The sequence below is a fragment of the Emydura macquarii genome, unplaced genomic scaffold (assembly GCF_026122565.2).
Source record: "Emydura macquarii macquarii isolate MOO-44397 ecotype Brisbane River unplaced genomic scaffold, CSIRO-AGI_Emac_v2 contig_587, whole genome shotgun sequence".
In the NCBI taxonomy this organism is placed as follows: Eukaryota; Metazoa; Chordata; order Testudines; family Chelidae; genus Emydura; species Emydura macquarii.
The window spans coordinates 10,109,724-10,126,829 of record NW_027130724.1 but is presented as its reverse complement, the minus strand read 5'-3'; the positions used below and the strand labels follow the sequence as shown (position 1 = coordinate 10,126,829).

At 38.8% G+C, this 17,106-nt stretch overlaps 1 protein-coding gene across 1 annotated transcript in view; it reads left to right on the top strand.

The window, feature by feature from the left end:
- Window positions 1-17,106, top strand: part of OTOG (otogelin) — a 167,274-nt gene that overhangs the window by 5,056 nt on the left and 145,112 nt on the right. Inside the window, exons 3-5 of the mRNA XM_067540669.1 lie at window positions 499-553; window positions 5,782-5,872; window positions 16,728-16,820. Of these exons, the coding sequence (XP_067396770.1) occupies window positions 5,854-5,872; window positions 16,728-16,820 (112 nt within the window). The 5' untranslated portion in view covers window positions 499-553; window positions 5,782-5,853. The remainder of the gene's footprint in view (window positions 1-498; window positions 554-5,781; window positions 5,873-16,727; window positions 16,821-17,106) is intronic.

Genomic DNA, 17,106 nt, shown 5'->3' with positions numbered 1-17,106 from the left:
GATTTCCCCCCTGCGCCCCCCAGAGCTGCTTCAGCTACCCTGCTGGGGGCGGCTCCTCTGGGAACCCACGCGCCATCCCCCCCTGCCGCCGGCTCCGACTTCCCAGCCCCGGCTGCAGCGACACACCCGGTTTGCAGAGCAGATGGGAGTCACAAGCAGGGGTGTGTGGTGTGGTGTGGGGTGTGTGTGTGGGGGGGAATCACAAAAGCCCCCCAGAGGAGGCGGCGGCCGCCCCTGTGCTCTGCCCTGGGCAGCTGTGCATGACACAGGACGCGCAGAGCAAACTCCTCTGACGGACCGGGTGGGATGGAGCAATGGCTTCGGCGGAGGAGCCCCTGAAACGCCGGCGGCAGGCGCTGCCCGTGACATGGGTGCAGCTTGAGAGCGGCCGCCGCCTCGCAGACTCGAAGCGCAGACTCGCCGTGTCTGTCACGCATGAGTACCGAGGCGCGGGTCAGCGCTGCCGAACAAACCCAGCCTTGTTCTTCTCTTCCCCAGGAACGGCAGCAGTGCAGGGCCGCCGAAAGGGGATCCCACCGGCCCGGGAAGGCAGGTAGGCGAGGCGCAGCCGCTCAGCTGGGTGGGGGGAGACCTCCTCTGCAGTGCGTGGTAGTGTAGAGCTGCTGCACGGCAGTGCAAGGCTATTCCTGTGTTAGGGGAGGGATCCGCCCTCTGAGAGCTTGAACAGCGGCTGTTTTCCATGCCTCCTCCTGGTAAAAAAGTTCTCCTGAGCTCTGAGGCAAACTCAGTTTTCTTGTCCGGCTGTGGCAGCCAACAGCGCTCTCACTGTGGTAGAGCCTCTCACGGGCCTGTATTTTAAAGGTGACCGTGAGCTCTGATTGTCTGGAGCCGTGTTTGTTACTGTGTGGTCCTTTGCCTTTATGATTTATCAAAAGATTAGTTGATGGGGGGATGATCAGACAATCATTTTCATTGTTTTTAAGCCTCCTTTGTGTATTAACCTCACCAGGAAGAGAACAGGTACATAGACTACTGAAGTGTGTTCAGAAGAACACATTTAATATTTCTTCCACTAAGCATATGTAATTGATGGTCTTTAGCAACATTTCATTAATACAGGGCAATACTTTAAGGATTGATGAGTGTTATCATTGCTTCCCACAAATGATGCCAACCTTGGACAATTTATATATTTTAAAATTTAAATATTGTGATAATACTTTGTTCATTGTGGTGCCATCAGTCACTGTACTTGAATCATTTCCTTGGATCTGATGATTCTTTAAGACTGACAAACGTAGATTTCAAATACAAAATATAGTGTAAGCATAATTAAACAAAGTTAAAATTAAAGTTAATTTAATTTAGTTAAAATTTGGAGTCTGTTAAGTTTTGGAGTTTTTGTACTTTAAATCCTTCTAGAAGCATTAAAAGTCTCTTTCCCTATTCCCTGTTGCAGCCATAACAGCAGGATGTCAATAATTGAATCAAGGGAAACAGATAAACTTCAGGGTTAAAACCTCTTATTAACAGTGATTGGACATATTTAGAATTTCTGGGGACAATGAGTTCATTCAGCCTTTAGAACATAATCTTATAGGGTGCAGTGTCCCCTCAATTCAGGAGGAACTGAGCTATGTCCCACAGTGACTGGATCTGGGCCCTTGGTTACTAAAGCAAAGCAGTTAGCTAATTGCAATATTAAATAAAAGTAATGAGCTAACATCGTTAGATTTTAATAAATCAATGATGATTTTTTGTATGCATTTTACTTTGGCAACAGAATAATATCCTGTTCAGCTTGCTGCTGAAGAGCAATTTCCCTTATTACTTTGTATGCTTTTATTTCTTTGATTAGGAAACCCCTCCCCTCCATTTTGCACCCTGTAATCAGGGTTGCAGAGGAGAATCTGATTGTGACTCCACTTTCTCTCCATTGTTTGTATCTTGAAAAGTTCAGTGGAGAGAAAAATATGCTACACAACCACAAACAGGTAATTAAGTCAACCACAAATAAAGTCAAAGGCTTCCTTGCTTTAAAAAAAAATTAAGGGAACAGTAACTGGCTTTTTGTTGCTTTCTATGTTAGACTACTGATCCTAAATCACTCAGCACAATCTTTAGTGGGAAATATATATTTGGTAGATTTAAAAAAAAGTTAGCCACAGACAGCATTTAATTATTGAGATGGAAATTCTGATTAACTTGTGATATTAACAGTAGTTATCCTACCTCCTTTTGAGTCTTCTAAAAGTGTGTTACAAAACTATAAAAAGGACTTGAACATTGAAACTCTTGAGCATGAAATATCGTAAATAATAGCTAGCCAAATTTGAAGGTCATTTTATGTGGACATATTTGTTAGTTATGGTTCGGAACATTGGTCCATTTAGTCCAGTATCTTGTCTTCCAACAGTGGCTGGTGCCAGATACTTCAGAGGGAATGAACAGAACAGGATAATTAATTGAGTGATCCATCCTCTCATCCAGTCCCAGCTTCAGGCAGCCAGAGGTTTAGGGACACCCAAAGCATGGAGTTGCATCCCTGACCATCTTGGCAAATAGCCATTGATGGACCTATCCTCCATGAACTTATTTAGTTCTTTTTTGAAACCAGTTATATTTTTGGCCTTCACTTAACTCCGAGCAACAAGTTCCACAGGCTAATTCTGCCTTGTGTGAAGGAGTATTTGCATTCTGTTAGCTTTTTTGACTGCTACTGCACATTGAGCAGATGTTTTCAGAGAACTATCCATGACAACTCCAAGATCTTTGAGTGGTAACAGCTAATTTAGATTCCATCATTTTGTATGTGCATTACTTTGCATTTATCAACATTGAATGCCATTTTGTTGTCCAGTAGCCCAATTTCATTACATTAATGAAAATGTTTGTCCAGACTTGGCAACATATCTTAATTATAATTTCCTAAAATATTACTCGTGTTGTAAATTGGTGTATAATATGCATAGACGTAAAGCTGTTTTCTTTTATGAAAACTGTACAATATTTATATGCAAAAAGGTCACTGACATGAGAAAACTGTAGGAACTGCTGTTTCAGATTGTTCTTTTGATCTGGAATAAATAAGTGAATTGAATGGAACTGTTTAGGGTGGTAATGTATATTTAGAATAAGTGCTATTGCCAAATAATCTTTTTAAGACAGAGTTAAAATTGAGATAAATTATTCTGATGGAGTGTACACTTCTTATTGTATTTATAAGTGTCTGCTTTTGAAGAACCAATGTGGAAGAATGTTAACTAGCACTAATTCTTGTTAGTTCTGGAATAAAGAAACATGGAAATTTCAAGATGACATGCCAGATATCTTTGTGACGAATGATTAATTAGATTTTATACTTCAGATGAGCACATTCTATACATTGCAATGTAAACTGGCACTGTGTGAAATAAAAACAATCACTTGAATTCTTATTTGTCTAAGAAGCTCTGCTCTTCTGTTTTCTTAAGCATCGGACTGAAGCTGGGTTGGTGGTTGCAATCTGATACTTTGAGTATGAGGAGTGAGGGAACTCTAACAATTCTGAAAGACTTTTTAAAGCCTCAGTTATAGTTCTATGCTGCTACTGTCCTTCCTTCTGCATTGCTTTTAACTGCTTGCAATCAAGGCAGAAGTAATTTACTATTTTGGAAAAATTTCTACTCTGTGAACACCTTTGTTTGATGTTCACACTAGCCTTGACATTTAGTGTTTGATACATTTTGACAGGGTTTAAAGCCTTATATACATCAATAGATTTTGAATAAAACTTAAGGCTAGGGGTGCATTAAAGGTACTTCTATAACAGCTAATGTGAAAATATTCCCTGTTTATAATGGATTGGAATAGAAAATGGAAAAAAAATTGGTTGGTCATTCTGAACCTTGTTTCCTATACAAAATTCTACAGAAAATAGTCTTTAACTAATGGTTCTGAAAATGGGTGTTTGTTTTATTGCATTACAAGCACTGATACTGCATCTGTCACTATGATATCTGACTGTCCCATTAAATATAGACAATCCTTTGTTAACCATATATTTCTTTGGAATCTAGACATTAGACACATCCTCAAAAGCAAATGGACAAAATGATAAAATTGTATCTGCAGTTTTTTCATATCTGTAGATACAAAAATATCAGCCATGCATGAAAGGTAACTTTTTCCTATAAATTGGGCAGTTAAACACCTAACCACGACATACGAAAATTACATTTGCCAGTACATCTCCAAGGCTTTGCACTTGCAAAAAGGTATTTAAAAAATTAAATGCATAATATAGGACTGTGGGTTGAAGCCCCTTTGATTAAATGGTCCTAAAGAATGTTGCCTCTTTAAATTTTCTGGAGGCTGTTAGATTAATGATGGCCAGGGATGAAAGGTTAGACTGTATTTCTAAACTGATTTTAAAGTGCTGGCACGAGCTTCTATTGTTAGATTAAGACTACCATTTCAAATTCAAGGATATGTGATACAGATGCCCACTATGGAAGTAAATGGAAGTTAGGAATGGGGTTGTTTGCATTGTCAATAGTTAAGTTACTTGAGGGGAGGACAGAATGCAATCTACGGAAAGAAAGAAAATGAAGAGATTGTGGAAAGAATGCCCCCCCACAAAAGGGGGGGGCGGGGATTGAAAGGATGAAAGGAATCTAAAAATAAGAATTGTGGCGCAATGGGAATTCCAACAAAGAAGAACACACGTGAATGGACTAGAAACAATGAGAGCCAAAAAGGTAATTTATTGAGAAAGGAAAGGAAACAGGATCTAGAGGTATCTCACTCATAGTAACTTTGCAAACATGGAGTGGAGGGTGGGGCGAGAAAGCAAGACACATTAGAAAGCTTTGCTGCCTAGTGGAGATGACAGCAGAATTATTCAGGAAAAGGGGAACATAAGAAGAGAACCTTACCACAGTTTTGAGCAACACATGATGGAAATTTACAGAGTGGAAGAGAGGTAATGCTTAATTTGTTCCAGGGCTGGCACCTTTAGGGTTGACAGTTCATAGTCCTGTCACATCAGGGCTTGCCACATCATTTATGAAAGTAAAAAAATTGCTTGAGCCCCAGCACCTAATTGTTTGTTTGAGCCCCAGCACCTTTCATTACAAATTAAGCACTGAAGACAGGGACAGATGATGGGTTGCTTTCAGGGCCTACCCCAGAGTTTATTGAAGTTGATGGAAAGGCTCCCATTAACTTCAATGGTCTTTAGATCAGGCCATGAACTTAAAAATAGAATATATGTTTACTTTAAGAAAAGATCTTACATAATTATATTCTGTTAATTAGGGTTATTTTATTTCAGGAGTACAGCACACATGCAATGGTTGTAGTAGTAAAGTCCTAGGTTTTGATTTCTTAGGCTATTTCTTTCTTGGGCTATTCCATTTCCAAAACAGGAAAATGTTTGTACCGAACGTCTTTGTTAAATAAAAGCATTAGGGTGCAGAGGCTATAACTGTTCGGAGGTGGGGGAAGGAGGAGTGTATGGATACAGTTTTTGTTGCTCACATTGGTTTTTTGAAAGCTGTTAGCTATGTTTTTTTGAAGCTCTGTATAATAACTGGATATTAATGTGCTCTGGGCTCTTTTATAAAGAACCCTTTATTCCAATCTATTTAAAATCCTTTAATCCTGCTAAAAAGTTGATGGCACAATATGGCCTTAATCTATTTGACTGCACAGAGTCATTATCTAGGTATGAATTCTACTAAAAAGGTCAGAATTTACTAATGGACTTTTAGGGGGTGAAAAATAGCTTGAACAAAAAATATAATTATTGAAATGAGTTTTTTTCTTGTTTTTGTAAAGGAGTCTGGAACTTCAATTTATATCTCTTCATCTACTACAACATCATCATCTTGGGAAAGAAGATTTCGTAGTATGAAATGTGAACCATCCAGTAAGCTACTTATTGTTTTTGAATGAAAAGAGTAATAGACAATTCTTGACATAGTTATGAGTATTTTAGGTCTTACACAGGGCATTAGAAAGACATGTAGAAAAAAAAATGTTTGTATAGCACTTGCTATAATGGGGCCTGACCTGACTGATCTCTAGCTGCAATGTAACTGTTACATTTATTGGTAAATGTCAAACATCAATTTTACTGTATACATCCAAACTGACAAAATATTTCCATTGATCAGAATGTACAAATTGGCAAAGTAAGAAAAATACTGCTTGAGAAATTATTAGTTTGATTTAAGACTAAAACTTTGACATGTTGACGTTTTGTGTGTTAAGTTATAAGTCTTTACATTTTTTAATCTTAATATCTGCTGTCATTAGATACTTATCTGATCCCCCATAATTTCCCACAACTCAGAAATTAAAATCGATAAAAACTGAAGAACATGTTTAAAAATATTTGTTGAAACTATTAAAAAAAAAAAAAAAAAAAAAAAAAGTCGTGTTCTGCCCAGCCTAATAATAAGAGATACAGGCCTTGGGGCTGTATTGCATAGTTACAACTCTTGAGAGGTAGGCTAGAAAACGAAAATGATTTGTATTTAAAAAACCCTGTTTTTAAAAGTTAAACACTGAACTATAATAAGGCATCAGGGAACAGTACACTAAACATTATAAGATGGTCAAGCAAACCCTAATATTTCTCATAAGCTTTTTGGCGTTGGTGTTGCAAACAAAGATTGGGAATGGAAGATGTATACCTGCCAAATACTTCTCTGTCTGGAAATGTTATTAAACAGCCTCAGAGCTGCCTGGAAGCTTGGTGGTGTAGCAGCAGTACACTGAATATTTATCTCTATTCAGAAAAACACTGGACCAACCTTCTCACAAGTAGCTTTCTAGAGAATGACAGACTGGAGCTACTTTAGAACATAGCTGCAAAATTAATAGACTCAGGGACTACAAATTAGAGGAGGAAACTGGGAAACCAAAAATATAATTAAAATATAGAGGAGTGACTGTGGAGTCAATATGACAGACTCTTTCTACTCTGAAGTACAAAATGTGAGTGAGAAATATTTCCTCAAATTATCAGGAATGATAAATGACTCATCAAGAAATGATGAGGGAATTTTAACCAAAACCCTGGGGATGATGGGGGGGAGGGGGAGAAAATGGCAGATTTTTGCTGTGACAGACATTAGGGTGTGGTAATCATCCTCTTTTACACTTTGCCAACAATTGTGTAGTGGAAAAGGTGTGTTCTTAACTAATACAAAGTAAAATCTCATGGGATGTGCTCCCTGTAGATTCACTAATTCAGGTATGGTTTTGTAGTGTTGCTGCTCATACTTAGGCTAGACCAACTCCAGTGCTACTCACTTCAGTGAATGGTGTTGTCAAGGCAAGGCCCCAGTGAACACCAGGCAGGTTGTAATTTTAACGTAAATTAGCAGTTCCAGGTAAGCTCTAGGCTCCCTCTTAGTCCTTACCTTGACCTGCTAACTTGCTTTAAAACTATAATCCACTTAGTCTTCATTTAAAATTTTACCTTCTTTAATTTACTTGTTAGCTAACAAATTAACCTGTTTTCCTATGGAAGACAAGACCGGAAAGCCTTCTGAGAAATGAGTCATTAAATTGATCCATCAGTCCATCCTAAGCTGGGTGTCAGTTACCATGGTACCTAGGACATGCCATTATCCAACACAGCTTCAGGTCATAAAGTTGAAATGCAGAGAACAGACCTACTGAGTGCCAGTAAACTTTGAAGTTCAAATTGATTCAACTTCGGTGGCAAGACAGTATATCCGAAACACCTCCCCATGCATGTTAAAGCCATTTTATATACCAGTGTTACCATAGATTTTTTGTTTTTCATTTTATAGCAATTACTGTATTGGAATATTAAGATTAACATTTTCCCTCCTAAACCTATTTATATAGCTATACCTTTCTTCAGCTTCTGTCTTTCCTTTGACTTGTATAACCACTTTTCATACAGCAGGTGCATAACTTCACTTATTACTTTTGCTTTTCAAATTGGCTTTTTGAATATTAAGGGAAAGGTAATAAATGAGAAATGCCACCCTAGCTCATGCCTAACTTTTTCAGTGGAAGAAAATACATCCGGTATAATAGATATGAATCCAGTGCCAAGAAAGACAAATGTATTTTAAATTAACTATTCAACATAAATGTTGTTCACCGTATTAGCACTATTTACCACACTTAACATTTCTAGAGTAATTTATATCTTCATGCCCCCTTACCTAGTTATCCAAATCTCCAGCTTTCTCCCACCCAATACTGTTTTTTGTTTTCAGTACAAAAACCTTAAGCATTCTGAATATTTAGCACTAACATAAAATTAATTTTTGAAATAAACATGGGATTATTGTAATTTTCATATTTAATTTACTTGAACTTTCCTGCACTATAAAATGCTGCAGAATCTGGGGGACTGTATGTTTTAGACCAACTTTGCCATAGAAGACAGAGAGGCCTTGCAATATAGCATGCTCAGGAATTGGCCTCTGCTCCAACAGAAATCAAAGATCCACAGAAGTGGGAAAGTCTACAGGTCACTGGAGATTTGTGGGCAGTAGGTGAGATATGTGGAGGGATCAAATAAAGTCCTACTCTTGTGCACCTTAGAAGCTGAAGAAGAAAAACTTTATGTACCTAAGTGGCAGTTAGTTCTTCATCCTCATTTGAAAATCACTCTGTAGTCTACCAAAGTGCGTGATTCCCGAGAACAAGAGAAAAATGAAAACATGCATCATTACAGGGCAGTTAAATCCAAAGACCATAAAAACAAAGGTGCAAAATAAGGCTAACCATACCTAGATTCTTTGCATGTTGATTGGATTTCTTGTTTAGCCAAAGAGAATTGAGACTAATTCTGAAGTCATACACTTTACACTACATTAAAGAATTATAGAAAATAAAATAAAGCAAGATAGTTATGACAAACAAAGTTAAATCTATGAATTTAATATAGAATAACGTTTTACCAATTAGTGACAATCAAACCAATCAAATTAACTCATTTTACAAAATCATCACAAAGTGGGGATCTCCTCAGTAGACTAGAATTAACTACCAATACTGAAATAATGGCTCTTTTAATACTGTCTAGTTCAGCACCTCATTGCCTGAACAGCTTTATACAATAGTAACATTTTAAAAAGCTCAAGGCATCTTAGTGGCCTGCAGAAATGCTAAATTTATGAAGTGCTGTTGGGAATATCTTAATTCTGCATTGTCCTCTCATCCCACAGCTTGGTAGCACACAGGATAGTAAGAGCTGAGGTAACCAGAAAGGTTCTGCTTTCCTATTAAGCTTAAAATTAAAATCTCACAACTTTCAAATACTCACTCTAAACTAACTTTAACACCAATCAAATCGTATCAGACACACAACCTCAGCTTTGCCCTTCAAGTTACATCTAATAACATACATGTACAATAATCATCTATAATTTTCAATTATTCATACTAACTATACCTATTTTCAGATTATACCTCAAAAACTGTAATCACAAAGTACTGCACTTCTGCACTAACAATATTGATATTTAACATTTGACAGAGAAATGCCTGCATAAAACATCCATTACATCATCCCTGAGCATCCACTTAATAACTAAGTATAAAAAGGCATAAAACCACCACTATTATCAGTAATATCAAAATGCACAACTATAAAAAGATACTTTAAAACAAGTGCATCTTTAATGTCGAGTGTACAGTACAATTTGATTAGTGTAACAGTTAAAACAGAGTAGGTGTTTGAAAGTTCAGAAGTCAGGGGATACCTGAACTATATCTTTCCAGACAAACATTTAATTTTGTTTGCTGCTTTTTACAAGTGTGCGATACAGTAGTTTTAAAATTAGGCTAGGTGTTATCTGAAGTAAGTGTTAATAATCTTTTCAATCTTAAACCACCCAAGCTTCTCCTCTCCTCTGCCTGTCACCTCAGCGCTTCCCACCATGCCTCTTCCCATTGAACCGCACATGCCACCTCAGAACCTGTCCCAATTCCCTTCCAGGGGTCTGTCTATGCTGCAAAACAAAGGTGTGTTCTTAACTCAGAACAGCAATGAAGACACAGCAGCTTGGTTTAGCAGTTGGAATTCAACACCAGGCTGCCCTATTGGCTTTAGCTCCAGCTTGTTAAACCGAGTTACAAGCACAGTTGCTGTCTTCACTGCTAGTCTAACCCAAGTTAGGAACATAGGTGATGAAACTCGGGAGGTTTGCCACACCCCCTGGCTTGAAGTGCTTTCCATCATATACAGAGTTTACAGTTTGGTTCAATGGCTCTTAGCACCTCTGGTTAGGAACACTTTTTTTTTTTTTTTTTTTTTTTGCAGTGTAGCCAGACTATCAGGCAGCACCTTTTCACTAACAACCTCCCACCCCACCCTCATGCCTCTGCAGCCTTCTCCACACCCTGGCCCAGCAGCTCGCAGGTCCCTAGCTCTTGGCACCCTGTCTGAACCTCTCTCACTTGGGCAGCCTCAGAAACCCACACCCCAGAGCCAAGTCCTGCCCCCACCTTTCTGATGCTTCAGGCAGGGGGCTCTGGCAGGCTTCTATGGTCTGTGGGTCCTGCTGCCTTTGAGATGGAGTCCGGATCTACTGCCCAGAGCTGCCTCCCCTTTCGGACATGGTGACCTCGTTCCTTCCCTGAGTACTGGGAATGGCTTCGGAGCTGGAGCTCTCCCACTAGCACGTGCTGCCTTGCCCACATCCTGGCTCCTGCCTCCTCAGAGTCTCCTTCGGGGCCTCACCCCAGCTTGTGCTGACCCAACACCTCCCTCTTGCATCTTCCCCCTGGAGCCAGCAGGAGGCCACCCCCTGCTTGAAGGGTGAGAAGGGGGTCTGAGAGTGGGAGAGGCCTGGCCTGGCACAGGGAGCTGTATAGGCTCCCTACACCCCTCTGTGTGGGGAGCTCCACTTGAGGAATCTGGGGGTGGGTGGGTAGCATGGATAGTTCTGTGCACAGCAGACCCCTGAGGTGTGAGGGCAGAGCTCCCGCTCCCTACCTCCTCCTCCAGGCCAGGCCAGTCTCCACTGCAAACCCAGCACTGAGCGCAGCCACACCTCTGCCACCACGGACCTGGTCATGCTACACTGTGCCCCAGTGGCAGTGCAAAGCCTGCCTAGGTGTCGTGTCCCCACCCCTCCCCAGCCACACTGAGCCATGCCCGGTCTCTTGCCAAGCTCCTAATCCACTCCTGACGCTGCTCTAAAGGAACAGGCCATCCCTGTTGCCACCCCGTTCCAGTTCCGAACCTGCCTAGACCTCCTTCCTGATGTCTGACAAGTCTCCTGCCTTCCTTCTGTAAACTTGTCTGCATTGTACTTTTTTGCCTAACTGGGATATTATGAGATTTCATTAACTGTTCATGTTCCTCATGTTAAAGGTGCTAGAGAACCACAAAGCATTCATATTAGTGTTTGACATTCTTCTGGGTTTAATGTCTAGTTTAGAATTAATGCCCTCAATTTGTTAAAATCTCAATTTGTTATTTTAAAGTTACTGTTTTTATGATTTATATAGATGGATATATATTTAGCAATTCATTTTCAACCTTACAATTATTTGTTGTCTGTAGCATTTCAGACTCAATATTTTTGGTCATTAAACATCACTTTGAAACTTTATAAATATAAAAAGTTCTCATGGATTATTTATATATCCTCACATGGTCCAGGAAGGATAGGAGTAATGGATATGGACTTGAGAACCAGGCGGTATTTGTGTTCCTAAAGTCTTAACAAATGGGAGAGCACATTAAAAAGAAAAACCACTGTCAGGATTTTTTTTTTAAATTCAAAGACCCAATTCTGTTAAAGAAAAAGAAAGCTCAGCCATGACATAAATCCAAGATTAATTCATTATGGTGGGATTTTCCACTCATTCTCTCTTTCTAAGATAACTATGTGATAGACTGCCTAAACATGTCATAAATAAATTTATCACATACCTTTGCAATTTATGACAGCATGTCTATGAACACATCACCTGTCCACTAAACCATCTTACTGGGATTTCTTCTAGCATCTCAGACTCCTGAGAAAAGGGATGCTGTAATCCTAATACATTTTTTAAAAGTTTCTGCTTTTAAACTATTTTTAAAATAGTATTTATGTAATACTTGACAAATATACAATATATGATGGCATGGTGTGGTGGAAGTGTTTTACTGGTGCCCATTTGGATCCAAATCTGTATCACTATTGCAATGGTACTGCTACTCATAAGTAAGGTGACTGTCTCAAACACATGCCAATAAACCCTTTGCATGAAGCCTTATCATCAAGTATTCTCTCTAGTCTCATCTTGTAAAATGCTGAACGCCTCCTGGGTGCTGCTGAGCACCTCCAACTTCTATACATTGCAGTGGGAGCTGAGGACCTTGGCCCTTCTTAGAATTGGGCTCATTATGGGCCAAATTTGCCCCCTGGTAAAATTGGCTGCAACTCCATTAAAGCCCAAGGAATTCTCCCTGTTTAAACCAGTGGCTAAATTGTTCTAATAATAGTATATAGTTGTTATTTATTTGCATGTTAGAAGCAATGTTATTTTAATTAGACTTCATGGGTTTTTTTTTAAATATTACTTTCTGAGTCATTTTGTAACATGCATTGGTCTTCCATTTTGTTTGGGTCTCTTTATTTTTCTGTGCATGATCTATTTTGGTGACTCTCCCATTGCTACTGCAGACATTTAATTTTCATGTATTGAGTCTGTGTAAGGGGGACAGAAAGGTGTGAGCTGGAGGCAGAAGAGGTGTTGGAGCTGAGCTCCATTACAGCTGATCTTCTGCTATTGTGAACTCTTTTTGGAGTTTCCACTGGGGAAATTAGAATAGGGCCAGGTAGGTCTTCTGCTGCTCTAACTTCAGCAGGGGTGGGGCATCCAAGGTTCAGTGAATTGCAAGTATCTTCCTGTGTCTGCTATGATCCATAATATCTGATAATAAGTAATGGAGAATTGGGGCCTCTCTGTTTGTTAGAAACATAAGCAAACAATTTACACACTGCATTCTTCCTGCCGTGGTGATACTTGCAGCCTGGCAAGTATTTTCAGTCATCTTTACTCACTCCTAATGGTAGAGTGTTGGAAAGTGGCGAAAACGTTTGTTTTCCGGAGGGGAAAATGATCCCGAACTGGATGAAATGTTAAAAATGGGAAATTTTTCACAGGAAAGGTTTTCAATAAAAAAATCCATTTTGGAAGAACCAGAACAGAATTTTTTGGTTTCCTCTCTGAGGGCTCCTGTTAATTTTATTTGTGAAATTGACAAGAGCCTTTTAGCCCAGCTGCTCAGTCTCCCCAAAGAGCTGGAGAAGAAGAGCAACTAAGGTCTCTGGTTTCTGGAGCTGGAGTGGGGAGGCTGACCACTCAGCCTCTCCAGCCCTCTTTTTTGTGTGTGTAAATTTAACTGGGAAAAAATGAGATTGGCAGGAGCAAGTTACTGGCAGATGTAAGATAATTCTGACCGGCACCCAGAAGTTTATTTGCAAACAGTTTTAAGGCAGGCTATATATCTAGGCAAGCTGGTGATCGATAACTACCCCTTTTTCCAAATGATCATTGACTGTGCTGCTTGAGAAAGTGGAAAACCGATTATTAATGCAGGTTGGAGCGAAGCACAACACACAGGCTATAGAGCCTTCCCTCCCACCACTCCAGAAAAACTCTCCCAATGTCTCTCAATTCTGACCTGCTACTTGTCCCTGTCTCTAGATTGGATTGGAAAATGCTGTCCTGAGATTTTGAAATTGGTACGTGTCCTAATTTTGGAACAAAAAGTCAAAATCTTGATCTTTCCCCCCTTGGAATTAAATGAAAATTTCTAGATAAGGTGACATTTACCTTACATACATGTAGGCTGAAATGTCAGATTCTCCTTCATGAATGTGACTGTGCCTAATATGCAAAAAGCACAGCTTCTTTCTGTAGACTAATTGTGAAGATATTAGGGAAGCAGTTGCAGTTGAATGTGAACATTTTTATAAATGAAAGCCTAAATTAGCCTCCTAAACATAGATTTATGTGTCCAATTAGCAAAAGTGCTGAGTATCTAGGCGCTCCCATTGAAGTCAATTAAAGTTAACGGGAGTTACTAGGTACTCAGCAGGTTTTGCAAATCAGACAACTTACTTAGGTTACTAAGTATCATTTTAGGCATCTATTTTTGAAAATCTTGGAGAAAAAGTTTCTTCTGTGCTGAGAAGTCTGACAGTTGCCAGCGCTATAAACCATTTTAAGGACAGGGGCTGTTTCTTGAGAAGATAAAATCTTACCAAACAGAAGAAACTTGAAGTGTGAACATTTTATAGCGAAACTTGTACCGTGATCACTAAACCAAATGCCACGCAGTTTTTAAAGATGGGATTCAGGCAGGTTATACTGTCATAGGACAATCCTTGTATAGCCATAGCACAGTTTAGTCCACATGTGATGGTTATATAGAAAGGCTATTCATGCAAATTGTAGTGGGTGATGCACAGTTACATGGTGTATGCATTTAAAGGCAGGTTGTGTGTGCAAATGAATGCATGTGCAAAACATCTGGGTGTTATTTTTGAGGCCCATTTGAAAATCTGACCAAACCCCAATTAGAGTTTTAAAATGATTCTGGACATTATTTATAGTCTGTTTTTGTTGAACTTGAAATTGCTTAATTTTGGTTTGCTATTGACTCTACAGTTACTTTTGGTTAGATTACTCTCACACGATACCTTTCAATGCTCAGCTTTACTTCAGATTATTTTTTATTAGTAGAATTAAAGTTTTTAACAGGAAGACCTATCTGGCTCATTATCTCTACAGTGCTATTTGTACTGAAGTTCTCCAGTGCTGGCATAACAAACTGGGCACCTGCTGTAGCAGGTGTTTGGATAAAATTGGCAATAAAAAAAATCAATAAAATGAAATTCTAGCTGAGGATAGGAAATTAGGCAGGAAAATAGCGTTTGAAATTGAATGTACTAGTAAATTACTCTTGTTGAAGTCTGTATTTGTAACATTGCTAAAGATAGCCACAATAAAGCAATAGGAATGCATCCTTTGAGATTTCCTCTCTTGGCTTGTCAAAAGCTTTGATTTGTGATTTTAAAATATGTCTACAGGAAATATGTTATCAATTCTAGTAAAATAGCCTATGGTGTTTGTATTTTTTGTATTTGTGTGCAGTGAATGCCAATATTTGAAACAAATCATAATGCATGGGAGATGACCATTGGCATTGTAAAACATGGGTACAAATCCTTGAAAGAAAGCCTTACTTACGAGACCAAGCACTCTGAAACCAATCACAGTACTTGTATGTGGATTTTCAGGATTGGGCTTCATATAATTATACCTAAGAATAGTAAAAGTTCAAACTTTAAATAACACAGTTCCTTTCAAAAGCCTGAAATGAATCAGGATACACCATGATTTTACTGTGCACACTATTGATTGTGATTCGACATTTCAAACATTAATGTTCCCCAGTTGTTCTGTAGAGGAAAACGGTGCATATTTCCAGTGAAATCTTGACCTCATTATATTTTAGTACACAACTTATCTGAGTTATAAGTATGGTTTATTTTTCAAGAATTGTGTGTGAGCAAAAATATACTTCTATCTAAAAACAGAAGTATTTTAGAGAAAAAATAAATAAAACAAAAAATGGCCAAATCCCCATGCTGTACTTACCTGAGGTTACTTCTTCCAAAGTTCAACTTTCCTGCTTAGTGCCAGTCTTTAAATGTCAATGGGTACATTTATTTTCATTCAACAAATATGTTCTCAAACTTTTCTCCTCTGGATATTATAAATTGTATTTCTACTTTGTATACTTTATGGAGATAAAATTGACAGATTTGTAATTGGAGTTAGGTACAGTTACTAAAAATCAGAGTGACTTTCCAAGTAGGCTCAAACTTTAAAGAATAAATATGGGCAAAATCAGCAAACCCATCAAAATGCTCAAGCAGATGTTTTGGCCCCCAAAAGTTGCATTTCAAGGCACTAATTTGGTAGTTAAATGCATGTTTCTGCTTGTGCACCCATTACATCATACTTTGAAAATTTGTCCTAGAAGATTCTGGTAGAGATCTGTTCTGTTTAAATCAAAACTGTCATTACAAATGAAAATGTTTCTGCTTTCTATACTGTAGATCCATTGCACTTTATGAATAGAAATATTTTACATTGGAAGTTAGGGTAGTATCAATATGGAAACTAAAGCATCAATCTTGGCTCTGATTCAGTTCTATATTTGTAAGATTGATTTGTGATTGATACCGTTACAAGTTATCAGAAGGAATGGGAATTACTAATGGCCTACCAGTTAAAAATATCTAGACTCCATGGAGTAACAGGTTTGAATTTTGGCAGGGTTGACTTAGCTCTTCATTTAGTTTAGTGTTTAGTGGTCTTTTAGATAACTAAGGTATCCTGCCATCCTTGTGTTGACTCCCAGATACTCCAGTAATAGATGGGTTACAAGAGTCTCAAGATGCCATAGCCTTTTAAAAAAAAATCAGAACATAGGTCTTCCCTGGTGAATTTGCATGCCCTAATTATAGTGTACTGTGCTGTTCATTTGGCTGCAGTCCTCCGCACCATAAGTATCTGCATTCCAATAGTGAAATTATTCCTATATGAATACTGTCTGTAAAGCTTCTGGTTGAAAGATGTCTGCCCATCCAGGCTACAGATGCACAGCCAACACCCATTGGCTCAATGCAGTTACATTCAATGGCAGAATTGGGCTTTATTAATGTAAATTATTATCACACTTAGTTTTTAATATGCCTTGTTTCTTCACTTAGATTCAGTCATGTGTTTTAATGGAGGTGAATGTGTGCACAGAGAGCTTTGTGACTGCAGTCGATTTAATGCAACTGGATCAAGATGCCAGACAGGTGTGTAGAAAAAAAAATTGATATTACAAGGCAATCTGTCCAGGGTTGAGGTAAGAGTATACAGGCCCCACAGCCACATGGACAGCCTTTCTTTGCCAAAACCCCTCAAAGTTTGTCATAATTCCCTCCCCTATGGACAGCCAGTACAGTAATAGATCTGGAGTTGCACAATTCCCAGCTGCTGCTTGCTATCCTGGTTGCCTTGAGTTATGCTGAGACATACCTGAAGAGTTGAAAGTATTAGCATGTGTATCCTCTGCCTGGAGTGTTGCAGGTATCCTGCAGT